This window comes from Montipora capricornis, chromosome 2, assembly GCF_036669925.1.
Source record: "Montipora capricornis isolate CH-2021 chromosome 2, ASM3666992v2, whole genome shotgun sequence".
In the NCBI taxonomy this organism is placed as follows: Eukaryota; Metazoa; Cnidaria; class Anthozoa; order Scleractinia; family Acroporidae; genus Montipora; species Montipora capricornis.
The window spans coordinates 44496339-44513838 of record NC_090884.1 but is presented as its reverse complement, the minus strand read 5'-3'; the positions used below and the strand labels follow the sequence as shown (position 1 = coordinate 44513838).

At 42.2% G+C, this 17500-nt stretch overlaps 1 protein-coding gene across 2 annotated transcripts in view; it reads right to left on the bottom strand.

Moving 5' to 3' along the window:
* Positions 1–17500, bottom strand: part of LOC138023450 (zona pellucida sperm-binding protein 3 receptor-like) — a 34384-nt gene that overhangs the window by 6843 nt on the left and 10041 nt on the right. Inside the window, exons 4-11 of one of the 2 annotated variants that reach the window (XM_068870452.1) lie at positions 16667–16843; positions 15705–15881; positions 13114–13485; positions 11853–12029; positions 5247–5471; positions 4633–4797; positions 3582–3752; positions 3166–3243 (exon numbers count right to left, since the gene is read on the bottom strand). In XM_068870452.1, coding sequence (XP_068726553.1) covers positions 3166–3243; positions 3582–3752; positions 4633–4797; positions 5247–5471; positions 11853–12029; positions 13114–13485; positions 15705–15881; positions 16667–16843 — 1542 coding nt within the window. The remainder of the gene's footprint in view (positions 1–3165; positions 3244–3581; positions 3753–4632; positions 4798–5246; positions 5472–11852; positions 12030–13113; positions 13486–15704; positions 15882–16666; positions 16844–17500) is intronic. The other variant, XM_068870454.1, reaches the window with a different exon arrangement.

Genomic DNA, 17500 nt, shown 5'->3' with positions numbered 1-17500 from the left:
CTTAATCTCCCTCCCTATTAATAACAGTCTACTACTTTTGTTATTTAAGGAAAGCCCCTCAGGTCTTGGGAGGAAACATTTCGTCAACAATCCAGCGTGTTACATTTCACTCGTCCAGAGATACAGGTTATTAGATGAATGCCCAATTTTGATGTCCGAAACGAAGTGTCCCTTTACGTCTAAGAATTTGCTACCTACTTCCAACAATGAGGTACATCTGAGAGTAAATGCAGCTTTTTTTTTTAACTTGATGACTGGGGTTTAGAGGACACTTAGTGGGGTTCAATCTGGACCCCAAAGCTCTTCTCTTGACTGAGGAAGAGAAGAGCTCTGGGCAACCCTGAAACAAAGTGTCTCCTCATTGGTTTTGGTGAAGAACAATCAAACGCGTCTCTAATTGATGCATTCAAGTTAGCACGAGGAGTGAGCAGGCTCTGCAAGGTACAAATAGCCAATTTTTGGCTATATAAATCCTACGGTGCATCTTCTCCTACATAGAGTTTCCCAGACCCTTGGGTCGATCCGAGGCTCTGGTGACGAGAACGAGTGGCGTTAAGGACGTCAACGGTGCCTACTATTGTTATTGCGCATACGTTCTGCGCATCTCGAGATGCTCGGGTTTACTATCGGTGATGCTTACTAATACAGGGATATTTTTGCTTGGTTTGATACTATCCGGAGAAAGTAGATCTTAGTAAGTACTCTTGGTATCCAAAAAGAAAATTGGAGGCAACCATGCATTTATGAGAGATAATTAGGGCGCACCGTCCTTAATTAACTGCTTGAATTCCCAGACGCGAGCGACTTTGGAATGGAGTGTTTTCGGCTGACGTCACGGTGCCCATGTTGGTATACAGAACAATAGTGAAAAAGTCTTTTGGTAACTTGTTCGATATTTTGCTATTGTTTTGTATACCGACGTGGCCGTCTCATACTACTACCGCTCTTTGAGAAGATCTGGGAACAGGAAGAAATACCAACAGATTGGAAAGACGGACATATCATCAAGCTGCCCAAGAAAGGAGACCTCAGAAGCTGTGAAAACTACGGAGGCATCACACTCCTGTCAGTGCCGGGGAAGGTGTTCAACCGGATTCTGTTGGAGAGGATGAGGGACGCAGTGGATGTCAGGCTCCGGGACCACCAGGCGGGCTTCAGGCGGGACAGATCCCGTACCGACCAGATCGCCACGCTACGCATCATAGTCGAGCAGTCCCTGGAGTGGAATTTCTCGTTGTACGTCAACTTCGTGGACTTCCTCAAGGCTTTTGACAGTCTACACCGTGACACCCTGTGGCAACTCCTCCGACACTACGGGATCCCAGCAAAACTGACGAGAATCATCAAGGAGTCGTATGAGGGAATGGCTTGTCAGGTCGTACACGGAGGACAGTTGACGCGTCGTTTCGATGTAAGGACCAGCGTTCGTCAGGGATGCCTTCTGTCGCCGTTCCTGTTCCTCCTCGCTATCGACTGGGCGATGAGGCAGACGACGGATGGACAGAGAAACGGCATCCAGTGGACCCTCTGGACTCAGTTGGACGACCTTGATTTCGCCGACGACCTCGCTCTGCTCTCCCACAATCAGCAACAGATGCAGAACAAGACTACAAGCCTAGCCTCCCACGCCTCTCAAGTCGGCCTCCACATCCACTCCAACAAGACCAAGATTCTGAAAATCAGCGCCTCCAGCAGAGAGTCAGTGAAGTTGGGAGACAACAACCTGGAAGAGGTCGAAACCTTCACATATCTTGGGAGCGTAATCAACCAACAAGGAGGAACAGATCCAGATGTTAAGACCCGCATCGGAAAGGCAAGAGCATCGTTCCTAGCCCTGAAGAACATCTGGCGATCCAACCTTATAACATCTCGCACTAAAATCCGCCTCTTCAATTCCAACATCAAGTCAGTCCTACTGTATGGAGCAGAAACATGGCGAACAACCAAGACCACCATTAAAAGAGTTCAGACTTTCATCAACATGTGCCTACGAAGAATATTGAAGATCCACTGGCCAAATACCATCAGCAACTCAGATCTCTGGGAAAGAACTAACCAAGTCCCAGTAGAAGGAGAGATCAGAAGAAGAAGAAGATGGCGATGGATAGGGCACACCCTGAGGAAACCACCGACAAACATCACACGCCAGGCCCTGACCTGGAACCCTCAGGGGAAGAGAAAGAGAGGCCAACCAAAGAACACCTGGAGAAGAGACCTGGAGGCGGACGCCAAGCAAACCGGCTGCTCCTGGAGAGAGTTGGAGCGAATCGCCCAGGACTGCCGACGCTGGCGGGCTGTTGTGGACGGCCTATGCCCCTCCGGGGGCTCAAGGCCTAAGTAAGTAAGTAAGTAAGTAAGTAAGTAAGTAAGTAAGTAAGTAAGTAAGTAAGTAAGTAAGTGGCCGTCTCATCACGTAAGTGAAATCACTATTGGGGAGAAGAGCAAGGGTACACTTTGTGACGCGTATCAAAATCGCCGTGAGCATCTCAGTAATTACAACCATTTCTGATGATAGAGCGGTTTTCAATTGAGTGTCGAAAGTAATTAGCGAATTGCTTTGGTTTGCATTGCTTCACTCAGTGATAGGTTCAAAGTTCTCGCGCCACGTTTTCAACCAATCAAAAGTGAAACCAAAACCAACTGTGGCTCGCGCGTGCACATTTTCCCGCACTTTGAGTCGGCTACGTGAAATTACTTCGAGTTTTGATTGGATTACTGGATTGTCTCCGTCCTTTTTGATTGACCAAAGTAATTAGTTTAGTTTTGATTTTACGACACTCGATTGAAACTCCCTCAATTTGTTAAATTTAGCTTAATTAAAGCCGGTGACAAAGAGTTTAACATTCGTTGATCAACAAATGTTAAACGGTGTATCACGTCACTATACTGAAATCAGCCATTCAACGAGGTGGACGTTCTTGAATGAAGTTGAGCGAAAATAGAGACAAACTCCAATGCGATTGATTGGACGGTGTTAATCAATCGTTTTCCATTCTCGGAAATCTGATGACACACGGTGTTGATTACTAAATGGTTCACCATGTTAAATTGTGTGTCATCACTCAAAGCACAGGTGTCCAAGCCCCTCCTAAAGCCCTCACTAAATATCAGTGAACGTTAACGATAGTTTACATGATTTGTTTACCATCTAACAAATAAACTTACCGAATGCACTTTCTTTGCAGGCCTCCTGCGCTTTGATCATAGGACATATTGGGCAAACCTTTTTTCGTTTAGCCGGAACTGAAGAGAAAAGCGTTTGCATTACGTTCACTCAGTTCAGTTTAGCTGATCTATTTTATCCTAAAAGAATACTATCTTCACCTATTGAAACTGGTCAAAAGGTAGTTTCATGTGAGCAATATAACAAACATACAAGGCAGAGCCTCTTCTATAGCAGTAATTGCCCTTGCCACAACAGGTTCTGCTGGTCAACCAAAGTGGGGCATGGGTGCCATAACAGACTAAGGTCCCGTTATTTGAATAAGGTCAACCACTCAGTGGAAAATCCATGACATCTTAAGTCTCTTTAATGGAGAGAACTGTGAGAAAAATTAAATAATAAAAGATTGGCTGATTACCGGTTTGAGGGCATCTTTGATTGCACTTTCGTTTGCTGTCAAAGTTGTTTTCGTTTCCAAAGCAACCTCCGTAAACAAATCGTTTGCAGCGACCAGCTTTTTGATTGAATGCCCAGCGAGACTCATTGGCTAAGCAAGGTCCAGGGTCGACGGGCTGTACACAGATATTCACTAGGAAAATTAGAAAATCAAAGGCAGTCGTCAGTCTGTTATCGCACTCATTTCAATTGCATTATCGTTGACAAAATTTGGTCCTTGTGACTTCAAGGTCGCTTCTGATCCCTTGAGGACCTTGAAGAAAGAGTTGTTTGAGGCTGTATCTATAAAAATCCATACCACACGTCAACTATTGTTATGTACCTAGACTTTCACTCAACAAAACAGCACTGTGATTGGTTGATTCTTGGTCATGTGCCCCTGATCAAATTTAAATGTATCCCGATCGGCATCCAATTCCGCAGTTCTTGCCCGCTCCAGATGTTTTGCTGCGATTGTTGAAGGAAAATTCTAAATATATAACAAAGCACTTAATGTCTGGTCCCGCGGGAAACCAGTTAGTTTTGAGTCCCGATGTTTCCCTCGACTTCGTCTCGGGAAACATCAGGACTCTCGGGAAAACAAAACTAACTGTTTCCCTCGGGACCATACATTAAGTGTACATTGTTCAACAGCATCAGTTTGCTTGCAGAGAGTCTAGTGATGGGGGGAGGAGGGGGTAGGGGGTAGGGCAGGGTGTATGGTGGAGAGGTGGTGGTTGGACTTCAAAAAGGCTGGTTCCTGCTTGCATTTGTAAATATCCGACCCGTCTGTCAACCGCCAGTTGGAATTCCTAAAAGATTTGTTGAGTTTGTTTCAGAAGTTAACTGTGTTTCCCTGGCCCTGAAAATCCCTTGAGGAGGGCACTCAACTATGTACATATTACATACTTTGCTTTGTGCGCCAAAGTTTTCCGGAGCATATAGAAAATTTGGTTGATAATAATGGATTTTCTCAGCGGTAAGCGAGCTAAACGATGAAGAAGTTTTCTTAATAGTGCACAGACGAAAAATACCTGAACATGTGCGGTTACATTCTTTTATGGTGGTAAAGCCGTTCCATCCACTTGGATGACAACCGCCTGCAATTATTTCCTCACATCTTTTAGTGGTCGTGTTAAAATAAAAGTTTCTGAAATATCCTCTGCAGACGCTTTTGGGGATGATTTGACATATTGCCGCTATGAGAAAAAAATCGATAAACAAAACATCAGAAACACTCTACTTCAAATCAAAGCGTGATCGCCAAACATAAAAAAAACGAAATCAAAGGTGTAAAAAATTCAATTAACATTTAAAGCATCAAAATGGCTCTTTTGTTGGAGATATCATACGAGTTTTCCTTTCTTCTGATCGCCATATGCTGGGTCGAACACAGCAATTAAAGAGGGCTACAAAAATGATCTTCTTTGCTTGCATGCGACTCTAATTTACTTTCTTCTTGGGTAAAACGTAGTATCCATTTCCTTTAAAGGTTGCGTACCTTTGAGATCGAAAGCATCCTTTTCAAGGATGCGCTAGGGATATATCATCCTTCCATTTTCTAGTGGAGCTAAGACGGCATCCATTCTATAGATCCTTAGGTTCAGTTTATTAGAAAATGACAATACTGAAAAAAAGTTATACACACCAGGGGAGCACCTGCCATTTGCTATCTTTTTTATAGACCTTTTCTCTCTACAAGCTGTGGCCTTCATGATGCATTCGTTGTTGTAGGTCTTTGCATCGGAACCACAGATTGGTTGGTATTTCCTCAAGCATTCCCTGTTTTCACGGCATTTGCACTCGGTGTTATTGCCACTGTTGTTATAAACACACTTCTTCCAAATCTCACACTTCTGTATGTAGCAGAGATCTGTTGAGTCAATGTTAGAGAGTCGAGGTGCCATGAGAAAGGCATTCATTGCATTCCTTAAGGCATGGCGGGTAAAAAACAGTTGTTCTTACTAATTTGACGCGCAGTGGCAGAATATACAAAGCAATCTACCAGACCAAACACGCGATTGATAGAACGACCAGACTGCTTACAGTCTCTCTTCCTATCAAAGAACGACTCCAGAGTGCCTGATTCATACAGTGCACTGAGACTCAGTATCGTAGAAAATCAACTGCGTTACTCGCGCCCGCTCGGCAACCAAGTCGACGGACGATGAGGGGAAAGAGAGAACCAGGGGTGGATCCAGGATTTATCTTAGGAGGGGGTGCACCACTGAGGAATGGAGTAGCTGAATGGTTGCGTTTTCTTTTCTTTTTTTTTTCCTAGAATACCAGTTGAATTAGAAAACCGCAGGTCATCTCAGGGGGGAGGGGTGCCCACCCTCCTCCCCCTAGATCCACCCCTGAGAACCACCAACCGACTGATAATCCAACCAATCATCCAGCCAGCCAAATCACCAAAGCAAGTACAGCCACTTTTTCCTTGATAAGCTTACTTGCCAAGGAAAACACGCACCCAAGTTTTCCTTTTCAAGTGCACATGCCAGTAAGTATCATTTTTGGTATAAAATCAGAAAACTAGCATAACTTCCCATTTTTGAAAAAGAAAAGAAAAATTGCACTTCTAGCATTTTGATAATTACCGGGGATCACTTTTGACATGCAGGATGCACGTTGACTCCCAAACACACTTTGCCGTTGTTTGTTGCTTTAGCCATATTTGCAGTTTACTGACTGAGTCCAAGAGCTGACAGGTTACAATACCAAGGAAACTTGACAAGGAAAATGTGTGAAGGAAAACTTGCGAAGGTAAAGCGGCTGATAGGAAGCTTGAAAGGCTCGTCAACGATGGGCGCGCTAAAGTATGCAACACAAGCGTCAGCTCATGAATTAAAGCGGTTAACCGAAAATGAAAATGTGACCTCGCATCGCGAAAACCGGAATTAATTTTTGTTATATGTCTTGATTAAGTTCAACTTTTGCTGAATAAATTTCTCTGATACCACCTATTAGGAAAGAGAATGAAATAGGATTTTCCGGCGAAATGTGAAAAAGAAATTCAAGGTAACCGGATATTTTCCCAAAGCTGAGTTTGAGAGGGTCTTTATAGCAGTGCTGTACCGTTGCCATGGCAACATTTGGGGTCTCGCGGATGCCCTTAAAAATTGCCTGACAATAGCATTTGACAAATACGTAACGTTGCTTTGCCGAAAGGATCGATACCGTTATAAGTTTCCATTGAAAACCAAATATGACTTGGCTTAGACGACCACCAAATTAAAACAAACCCAGGAACAACAAAAACGAAAAAAGCACACAAAGAAAAAAGGTAGTCGAGGACTACATGTGGCTACCACTGTAATGTAGAATGAAAATTGGACATAATTCCTTTGATTAATTGAACAATAACATGCGCAATCTCTCAAGACAACATTACGGTATGCAAAGAACAAGCATCGGTGTTGATAGCAACCTGACCGTTCGATTCCGAACACTATCCGAAGATTAGGACTACCGTTACACAAACTCTGACATTAGTGACTGCTCTCAACGAGTAATAACAGCAAAAAGCGACCGCGCTAATTGCCAATTCTTGTGATCTTGGGGGCCGGATCTCAAAGAGCACAGCTACAGGTCGCTAAATATTACTCGGGCCAATTTATGAAACCCGGGGCATGAAACGTCAACCAGATGTTATTACATGAGGGTTGATGAGAGAGTAAAACGTGAGTGCCAGGAAAAAAATACTCAAGTCAGGGCGACTGAAATTCAACACACACACATTCACAGAGGCTGAAGACATGGATAATTACCTTAATCCCAACCAGATGTCCTAACGGTATTCCTAAATGCTCACTTATCCTGGTTTTAACCCCTTCTAACAGAAGGGAACCGGTGTTTTCCTTTGGGTTTGGGTTATATTGACAAAAGAGAGAATAGATCTTGTAACATCAGGTCAGCGGTTTCACCAGGCACGTGGTGTCGGGAAAAAAAGCAGTGTTCTGCACATCCGCCATCTTGTGTGTGTTTTATCTTTGCGATAACACTTCATGGTGTCATCAGGATCGGGATGGAACACCTGAAACCGCCTGAGCCTCTGCTATTGAGTGTGGCGACAAATAAAGCCGAAGCATGGAGACGCTGGAAAATGTCCTGGGATCTCTACAAAGTTGCGAGCGGACTCGATCAAAGAGTCGAAGAGATTCAAGTTGCACGCTGCTTCATGTGCTAGGCAAAGAATGTGTGGAGATTTTTTCAAATTTTGTTTGGACTTCGGAGGAAGATCGGGATAAAATAGAGGCCGTAGAAGATACGTTCAGCGCTCATTGTGCTCCTTTGACACCAAGGCACTTCAAAGAAAAGGCTGATGGTGAGAGAACAGAGTTTAGAGAAAACGTTGCAAGCTGCCCGTATTGCCGAAACAAGCAAACAGCACATAAGGAGCTTAAAAGAAGAGAGCGGCAGAGTTGGGAAAGTAGATGTAGCGGGTGGAAAAGGTCAGAAGACGCAACGGGTAACGCCTTGTGGGAATTGTGGTATTCGGCATGCCCCAACTTCGTGTCCTGCAGCGGGGAGGCGTTGCCACAAGTACAGGAAAATGAACCATTTTCCAACGATGTGTCGTAGCCCAGAGGAGCAAAAGAAGCAGGTAAATGTTTTACACTCTCGATGATTTTGACTCTTTGATGTACAGAAAGCGTTGACATTGCAAGTTTATGGTCTTAGTTCTTCAATGATTCAGGGAGACCAGACAGTAGCTTATGCCTCAAAGGCGCTTACACCCACGCAGCAAGCGTACGCTCAGATCCAAAAAGAACGTTTGGCTGTGGTATTTGGTTATGCCAAATTTGCAGAGTATACTGTGGGCCGAGACGTCACAGTTGAATCGGATCATAAATCTTTGGAGGCCATTATGAAGAAGTCTTTACGCGTAGTACCCTTGCGCCTGCAACGGATGCTCGTCCAACTCCAATGCTTCCCAGGAATCCAGGCTGTAGTACAAGCGTGGGGATAGCCTACACTTAGCGGATGCTCTATCCCGAGCCCATTTAGAAGTGTACCTGACAAATGCTGAACATTTAGAGGCCAACTTAGAGCATGTTATCTCAGACCAACAGTTGGCCAAGTTCGTTGAAGCAACCAAGGAAGATGAGATTCTGTCGGAGCTTCAACAAGTAATACTGTCTAGCTATCGATAGCACATGGGCTCATCATAAAGGGGCAAAAGATCATTGTCCCTAGTAGTTTGAGAGAACAGATGCTTGAGAAACTTTATGAGGGACACCTTGGAATCAACAAGACAATAGCGAGAGCACGTGAAGTATTTTTCTGGCCCAGGTGACAGTGGATCTGACAGAGCAGATAAAGAAATGTCCAGTATGTTTAGAAAATAGAGCAGGTCAGCATCCTGAACCACTGAGGTCACACGAGATCCCACCATTGTCCTGGGCTAAGGTTGGCACAGATATCCTACACAAGAATAGTTAAAACTACCTTGCTACAGTGTACTATTGATTATCTTTCCAAGTGGCCAGAACTAACGTTAATTCCTTCCATGACCAGCACTGTGGTAATTACTGCACTCAGGCCTCAGTTTGCAAGGTATGGTGTCCCCTCAGTGGCAGGTTCGGACAATGGCCCATGTTACAGTTCTGTTTAAAACGTTTTCGGAGGACTGTGGTTTTCGACATGTCACTTCTAGTCTAGGGTTCCCCCAGTCAATTGGTCAGTCAGAGAGAACGGTCCAAACAGTTAAGTCAATGCTTGAGAAAGCTGAAGACCCATACAAAGCTCCCCTTTCATACTGGAATACTCCACTGGAGGAAGTTAACTTGTCACCATCGCAAATGGGAAGGCGTTTAACAACCCAAGTTCCAATGACAACGGAAATGTTAAAGCCCCAACTGTATGAGCCTGAAGAGGTCTTGTCTAAGCTAAAGGAAAGAGAAAGAATGCAAAAGCTGCAGCATGACAAAACAGCAAAGGAACTTCCACCACTCATGAATGGCGAGTTTGTAAGAGTTCGAGAAGGCAACAAGTGAAAGCCTGCTAAAGTTACAGAGATTCTTCTGTCACCTACATCCTACAAGCTTAAGGTTGAAACAGAGCGGGGAGAGTACAGAAGAAATCGTCGACACTTTATAAGAACTGGAACGCCCAAGACATCAGAGTTTGCATGTACAGCCCCACCTGATGAAGACCTAACAGACGCCGAAGTTGAGCCTATGGCTGCTGCAGGGGCTCTGCAGAATCCTGGGTCAACACCAGTCAAAATGTCTATGGCTACTACCTCACGGTCCGTTAGGACAGTCAGAGAACCTTTAAGGTGCAAAGATGTCAAGTTTTAGCCACGATGGGAACAGTTTTGTAATCTTTCACAAAGTCTTGTGTTAGAGACAGAAACACTACTCCAGTGGTCACGTTGTCTAGAGTTTTGCATTGCTACTGTTTGTTAATTCTGTAATTTCTCGGTTGTATTTCCTTTTGTTAGCTTGCTTTTCTTTCGCTTTAAAAAAGAGAGATGTAGCATCAGGTCAACGGTTTCACCAGGCATGAGGTGTCGGGAATAAAGAATGGTTCTGTACATCCGCCATCTTTTGTGTTGTATCTTTGCGATAACATTTCAGATCTGACGAGCAATAATCGAAAATCACACGTCCTGCTCTCAGCCAAATAAACAGCACCTTATGTCCAGTCGTACCTTTGCAGATGGGAACCGTTGCAGACCATAGTCCGTCTGCCTGACAAGTCGATGACGTATTTCCGATCAGTACATAGCCTTATTTGCAAGAGAATGTCACAGAGCTGCCAACACGAAATTCGTTCCCGGTTCTTCTGCCGTTTTCGGGACGCAGAACATCGATATCCCAACATGCACTGACTGCAACAAAAGATCGATGATAACCCCTTCCAAATATCTTCTACCTTGAACATTTTTTTCTTATCCGTTGTTTTAGGAGACCCGAAGTGCTTACTTAGGAATATCCTGATGGCCAAGATCCTGGCAAGAAAGCAATTTTGAGGGTTTATGTTTTTTCAAATCCTTTTTTACGAATCATGTGATTTGTCGTGTACTGTAAATAACGCAAACATAGGACCTAACTCGAAGTAATATGACAAATTTGGTTAAACACCAATTAAACACCAGGTGAGCTTTCGAGTGAAAACACGATATCTTCAACCCTGAAAATTATAACATGTTATCTCAATCAAAAATAAGACGCAAACAGCGGTGACTAACATTATAACTAAGCGCATTATAAACATTATACATTATAAACAAGAGTATGTATGTCGAAGCATACGAAACGGCAAGTAAATAATTTCAAACAATGCGCTTCTTTATAATGTTTGTCACCGCTGTTTGGGTCTTACTTTTGATTAACTCCGTACGGAAGAGTGAAGTTATCCTCGCACCTATCTTGAAAATCTGAAAAAAATTTGAGGTCCACTAGTTCTTCAGTGATTACTGTTGTGTGTTACCCTCTATAAATAAAGTTGATTATTATTATTATTATTATTATTATTGCTAATAATCTCAGATAGAATCTGGTTTTCATTGGTTCCGGGCAACAACCAGTTGTCTAAGGAAACCAAGAAGCGTCCTTCATTGTACTCTCCTCTCCTGCCTAAATTTCCAGCACTTTCCTAAGAATTCTTGCCGATCCCAATAGTACAGATCTCTGAATCAGTTCAACGGATTTGTCTACACCTTTGGTCCTCAGATTTTCTTCTTCTTCTTCTTCTCATTATTACTATTATTATTATTATTATTATTATTATTATTATTACTATATATATTTTTGCAGACATCTGAAAACTTCAAATGGCTTCAAAGGGATTCAAAGCCATGACCTCTGCGATGCTGGGGCAATGCTCTACCAACTGAGTTATGAAGCCACACAGTTGGAGCAGGTCATCAAGTCCTTTTACGGGAACTCATGAGCCCAACAAATTGACCAGCTCCCAACTGAGTGGCTTTACAGCTCAGATGGTAGAGCATTGTACCGGCATCGCAGAGCTCGAGGTCATTAGTTCAGATCCCGTTGAAGCCACCTGAATTTTTTCGGTGTCCATAAAAAAGAGACAGAGCTACTAGGATCACTTCTCTTCTGATCTCCAGATCCGAGCTAGAATGACTTCATTCTTTCGTCTGTAACCCGCACTTCAAATACATACATTTATTTTCATTTGTGCAACAACCGAACAAGGAAACTGTGGAGATGACGAAAAGAAGAAAGTCGCGGGAAGAATTGTCAAGTTTAAGTCTTCACCCAAATATGTAGTCATTTACTCTCACCCTGACATCTGGGTTGTTCTCCCGTCCACACTCCGCTAGGAAGACACTTCCGTTTGTCTGAGCCTATTAATTTGGTTTTCACTTCACAACCGTAACTCACTTCGGTGCCAGGTATGAACTCCTCAACCGAGTCCAGTCTGAAGCCGTTATATGGTCCTTCTGGATCTGGACAGGTTGCTAATGGTTTAAAAGAAATGAAGACCTTAACATTCAATATGCCAGTAACTGAGTTGCTGGTCTGTTTTGAGTTTGTCAATCCTTGCCATCGTATCGTGCACCCACAGGGCAACTGAAGAATAAGCTGAATTTCGAAATTTTTAAAGACAAAATCCAGGCCAGATCTAGGGGAATAATATGCCTTTTGCGAAGAACAAAGAAAATGGAACATCATTTGCCAGAACCTCGAATGCTCTTTTGTTCGCCCAGAATTACTAACCTTATGAAGTACTTTTCTTGAAAGCTACGGTTCTGATCGTGACCACTAATTTTCAGAGCTTTAAATTCCACCAGTGGTTTTCCTTTACAGTCAAACCAAGTGAAGCGTACCCCTTAAGATTGCATTAATGAAGTGATTATTTAAAACTTGAACCCGCTAGTCGTTTCAAGACTGCAATAATGAATTGATTATTCGAATATTGAACTCGCTCGCTCGATCCAAGAATACGGCTAAATTCGCTAACGGCTTCCGTTTTCGAAAAATCAATTCACTGTTGCGACTAGGTTTCAAACCTACTATTCTTTTCTAGAATGCAATACTGAATCGATTTTTCGGAAACGGAACCCGTTAGCCGTATTCTTGGATCGAACGAGCGAGTTCAATATTCGAATAATCAATTCATTATTGCATTCTTGAAACGACTAGCGGGTTCAAGTTTCAAATAATCAGTTCATTAATGCAATCTTGAGGGGTACGCTTCACTTGGTTTGACTGTAATACATTGTTTAACTAAAAGGAATGGAAAAGTGTCACCTTGCCACAACGTAATTTTCAATGCCAGTGGCTGGTAGCACCGAAGAACCTCACGAATGCTGAGTCGGCGACCATTGACACCAAATCTGGATAACAATACTAAACTGAATTTTGCTCCGTTTCAAAGTCTATAAGTGTCGTTTCCAGTATATATACTAAAATGTTGAGAAACCGTGCTCTGTAAACCTTAGCTAGGTGCAAACACAAAGAAATATTGCACAATTGCCTCTTCGAAATGCCTGGTCCCAAATGGACATTGACGTTTTCACTTATAACCATGTTCTGACTTACCACAAAATGTAGGTGGATACAAAAGCCGAATAAAGTCGATTGTAGTAAGTGCACTTTGTCGTTTGTTATCTTGAAACGTCACAAAGTATTTGTCGTCCTCGGTGATCCTCACAACCTCAGCAAAAGCGAATATTTCGGTGTCCAATTGCTTGGCAATGACCCTAGTTCCGATGAAAACATGCGCGGGAAATGGCACCTTATCCTCGACGATTGCATAATGTTGCGTCCCTCGTCCAAGTATTAAAACATCTTCCTCTTCGTCATCAGGTTCAGTTAAAACTGTAACCACGTTTCCCTTCTTCGCCTTGACAAGTCCGTGAGTAAATTGGAAACCTTTCCTGATGAAAACAGGAGTATCTACCCCGGCACATTCTATTGAACCAACCAAGGAAGTAAAGTAAATCAAAGGTCCGCATTGATTACAACCTTATAACTGGGAAAGAGTTTAAACGAAAGTCTTAAACGTGAAGTATCTGAACCTGTTTTTGAATGTTGCAGTTATTAAATGATGCTTATCCTATACCAAATCTTCCTGAAATCGACGGACCCAGAATTACAACTCCCCTTGCATGTTGTACATGGCAAAGGGAAGTCCAGAAACTAGATTAAAATTATGAGAGGTTTTACATTCAGTTTCTTATTTCAAAAAGTTGTTAATAAGTTAGATGATCTGTCAGGAAGCGTGACAAAACCATGTAAGACCTTGACCCGAATTCAAATCTCGATTAGGGCAACCCTGATATTTACAAACAACATGCTCTTGTAAAAGCCATTTCACACTGGCTTTCGTTAGATGGACCCCACGAGGATTTAACACTTTCAACAAACTGTACTATTTAGAGGGACTGAATCTACCTAACTGCTTCACTTAACGGCAATGTTATGGTACCAAATGAAACATCAATAACTGCTAAAGATGGACTCATTAAAGTGACCTAACAGGTTACCACGGCAAAAAAAAAAGCCTTCTAAAAACATCCTTTATTTTGTCTTCAAACGCTTATATCCAAAAAAACGAACCAATTTTTTATTGCTGGAGTCTGATTAGCAGACTAAGATAAAAAGTCTCTGCAAAGTTCAAAAAATCCTCTGGAACCGATTCATAGCCACCTTCACAATTGCGAAATTTTAAGGTTGCTCTGAATCCGTTCCAGGAAATTTTTACTAAGTTGACCTTGCAGAGAGTTTCAGTTCAGCCTGCAAATCACTTTCCAGCAAATGGGTGTCACCACTTTCGTTTTTGAGATATAAGCATTTAAAGACAAAACATAGGGCGTCTTTAGGTGGCGCTTTTGCTGCCATGGTAACCTATTAGGTCATATTAATAAGTACATCTTGTTAAGCACTTATTTGTTACCATAACATTGCTGTTACTTGAAACAGTGTTGTAGAGTTAATCCTTCTAATACTGTCGAGCCACCTGAAGGGCCTTAACAATAATGAAGAATTAAGCAAACGAGGAATGATGGAGCAGGGCTATTCCAACTTGACACGAGTAATGACCATTAAGAAAGATGTATGGTGGTATCTTTGGCTAATCATTATGGCAACTCTCTCAGCTATGTAACAATTATCTCATTTAAACCCAGATAACGATGAGAAAACCATTTCTACTTGAAATGTCTCATTTAGCCTATGTTGCCCTAGGTCTTCTCGTCAACTCCTCGAAAATGAATGTCTTTTGGTTGCGGAAAATTGGAATTACATGTGGAGGCGAAAATGTTGTCATAGCAACAACACATTGAATGCCATTTTTGTCTTACACTGTGTACTTTACTAATGTCAAGTCTAGGCTGGTCTTTCATATACCGGATCTGAAATAATTAACGTCCCTAAAACAAAAGAACAAAGCGAACATAACAATACCTAATTAGCGAGGCCTAATCGGACCAACAATTGTTCTTTTGTCCTCCACCATTTTAGTCCGGTATATGAAAGTCTACATCAAGTCTGAAGAAAGCCACCCCAACAAGGGCCGGAATCTATGCTGACTTCATTGTTTCCATCTTGTTCCATGAACATACGAGTTTTCTTTCAAAAGGTAAAAGAACTTGCGAAACTTAGTTAACTCTCTCGTTTTAAGCCATAATTTTAGCTTTGATAAGGAGCCAGTTATAAGTCACCAAAAACTGATAAATTATTGGGCGGCAAAAGCGCCAACGATCCCATCATGTCCCATACATTCTTTGTAAAATTTCAAAGTTTCAAAGCATCAATGCTCAGAGATCATCTGGTATATCGTGGTCAAATTTTCAGAGATTATGCAATGCACTTTCAATATTCAGTAATTTTATTCTGGGCTGACTAATAGCAAAACGATAGCCTTGTGCTAATGAGGCCAAAATGTAAACAAAGATTCCTCTTTGTAGGCAGAGATATCAGTTTTTGTTGTGACAATTTGTCTACTTTTGGAATCACTGATGACATCACCAGTTTGAAATTAACAAAAAACGTAGCTCTCAGTGAAACCACAGACGATATTCGAAAAATGAAAACCATCATTGATCTTTAATTTCAAATAAGCATCAGTTCTTTTTAGTTCATGGGCACTTGAATATGTTGAAGGAAAAAGTGAAAATGAGTTTCTTTACCAACACAATAAGGTTGAGGCCCGGTCCATTTTCCATCGTCATTACACGTTCTCTCATGTGCCCCATACAGTATAAAGCCTTTATTGCACTGAAAAGACAGCTTTGCTTTGTAACTGAAAACCTTGCTTCCATTCCTTGAGCCGTGCAGTGGTGTGCCAGGATCTTTGCACACTGTGGCTATATAATGATGATATCACTGAATAAGTTCTTGGGTATACGTTTGGGGCAAATGAACAAATTCTTCAACATTGCTACATAAGAGCGTTTATGCTCGTACAACAAACTCTTTCAAGTAGAATGTCAAATCACTCTGGGACCTTTAAAGGGTTTTTCTCACTATCAATTATTTATCCCAAATTGCACGGAGTACATGTAAATCATGTGATTACTTGTTGATAATATATAGGCAAAATTAAAGTTGAATCTGTTCTCCTCTTATCATGTTTATTTCGTGCCATGGCTCAATAGTCCCTCCTACATCAACGTTATCGGTAGAAAAAGGACAACCATGGTTGGCGTGCAAACACTGCGGAAACTTACACACCAAAACTGAATATCTTCGCAATCGTCACGAAGATCTTTCTTGCAAACTTCTGGGTAAAACTTCTCGAGAATTCGGTTCGTAGCATTGTCCTTCAAACTCTAAATTAAAAAGTTGTTACTTTCTCCTAACCTGTCAGCCAAATTCTTTTGTTGCGACTTCGCGACTTTCCTATTAATCAATTTAATGTCAACTTTGTGACGTGTCCTCAGCCAATGGGCATGCTGAAAATTTTGCATCGATATTATGAACTGATAGAAGTGCACGCACCAAAAAGCGCTGTGTGGAGTCTAATCCCTAGTCCTTGCGCATTCAGACTACAAAAAAACAAACTCTATTTTACCATATGGAGTAGCATGTTCTTTACGTCGGGTTATACTCAGCTAAAATAGGCGCGATTCGTTAAATCCCTGAAACATACCTTTGCAGACTGGAATTTCACCGATCCATTTGCCATTCGCCCCACACGTCAGAGTGGGTGATCCCTGCATCTGATAACCTTCACGACACATGTAATGCAATTGTGTTTTGTACACAAAACTGGTTGTGCTTTCCATCATTGCCCCCACTACTTTGGGTGGCTTCTCACATGATACAGCTGCAATGACAACATTAACATAAAATGGTTTCAAGTAAAGCTATGATCCTCGCACTTCTGGACGCAGATTTAGCAAATGCGTAGAGATTCACGACTTCAACGGGGTTTGAATCCGTGACCTTGCGATACCGGTAAGACTCTCTAACCAACTGAGCTATGAAGCCACTGACGTTAGGAGCTGGTCATTTGTGGGTTCCAATGTTCCCGTGAGGAATGAATCAACGATGAAATGATATATGAAATGGATCATATATGGACTGCGGATATGAAATCAAGTGAAGCTATGATCCTCGCAGTTATGAACGCAATTTTTGCAATTGGGGTTTGAACCCGTGACCACGCGAAACCGGTGCGACGCTCTAACCAACTGCCACTGACGTTGGGAGCGGGTCATTTGTGGGTTCTAATTTTCTCGTTAGGAATGAATCAACGAACGTTGAAGTCCTGAATTTTTCAGGCTTCTCTAAGCAATGGCTAAAATTCCGTTCATAACTATGGGGATCATAGCTTTACTTAATTTCATATTCCCAGTTCAGTATATGATTCATTTCATGTATAGAGGATATTACATGGCCGCGCGGGAATACGAATTTTATCTTCGAGTGAAAGATAATCACTCGTGAGCGATAATTTCAGCACTTGAAGATAAAATTCGTA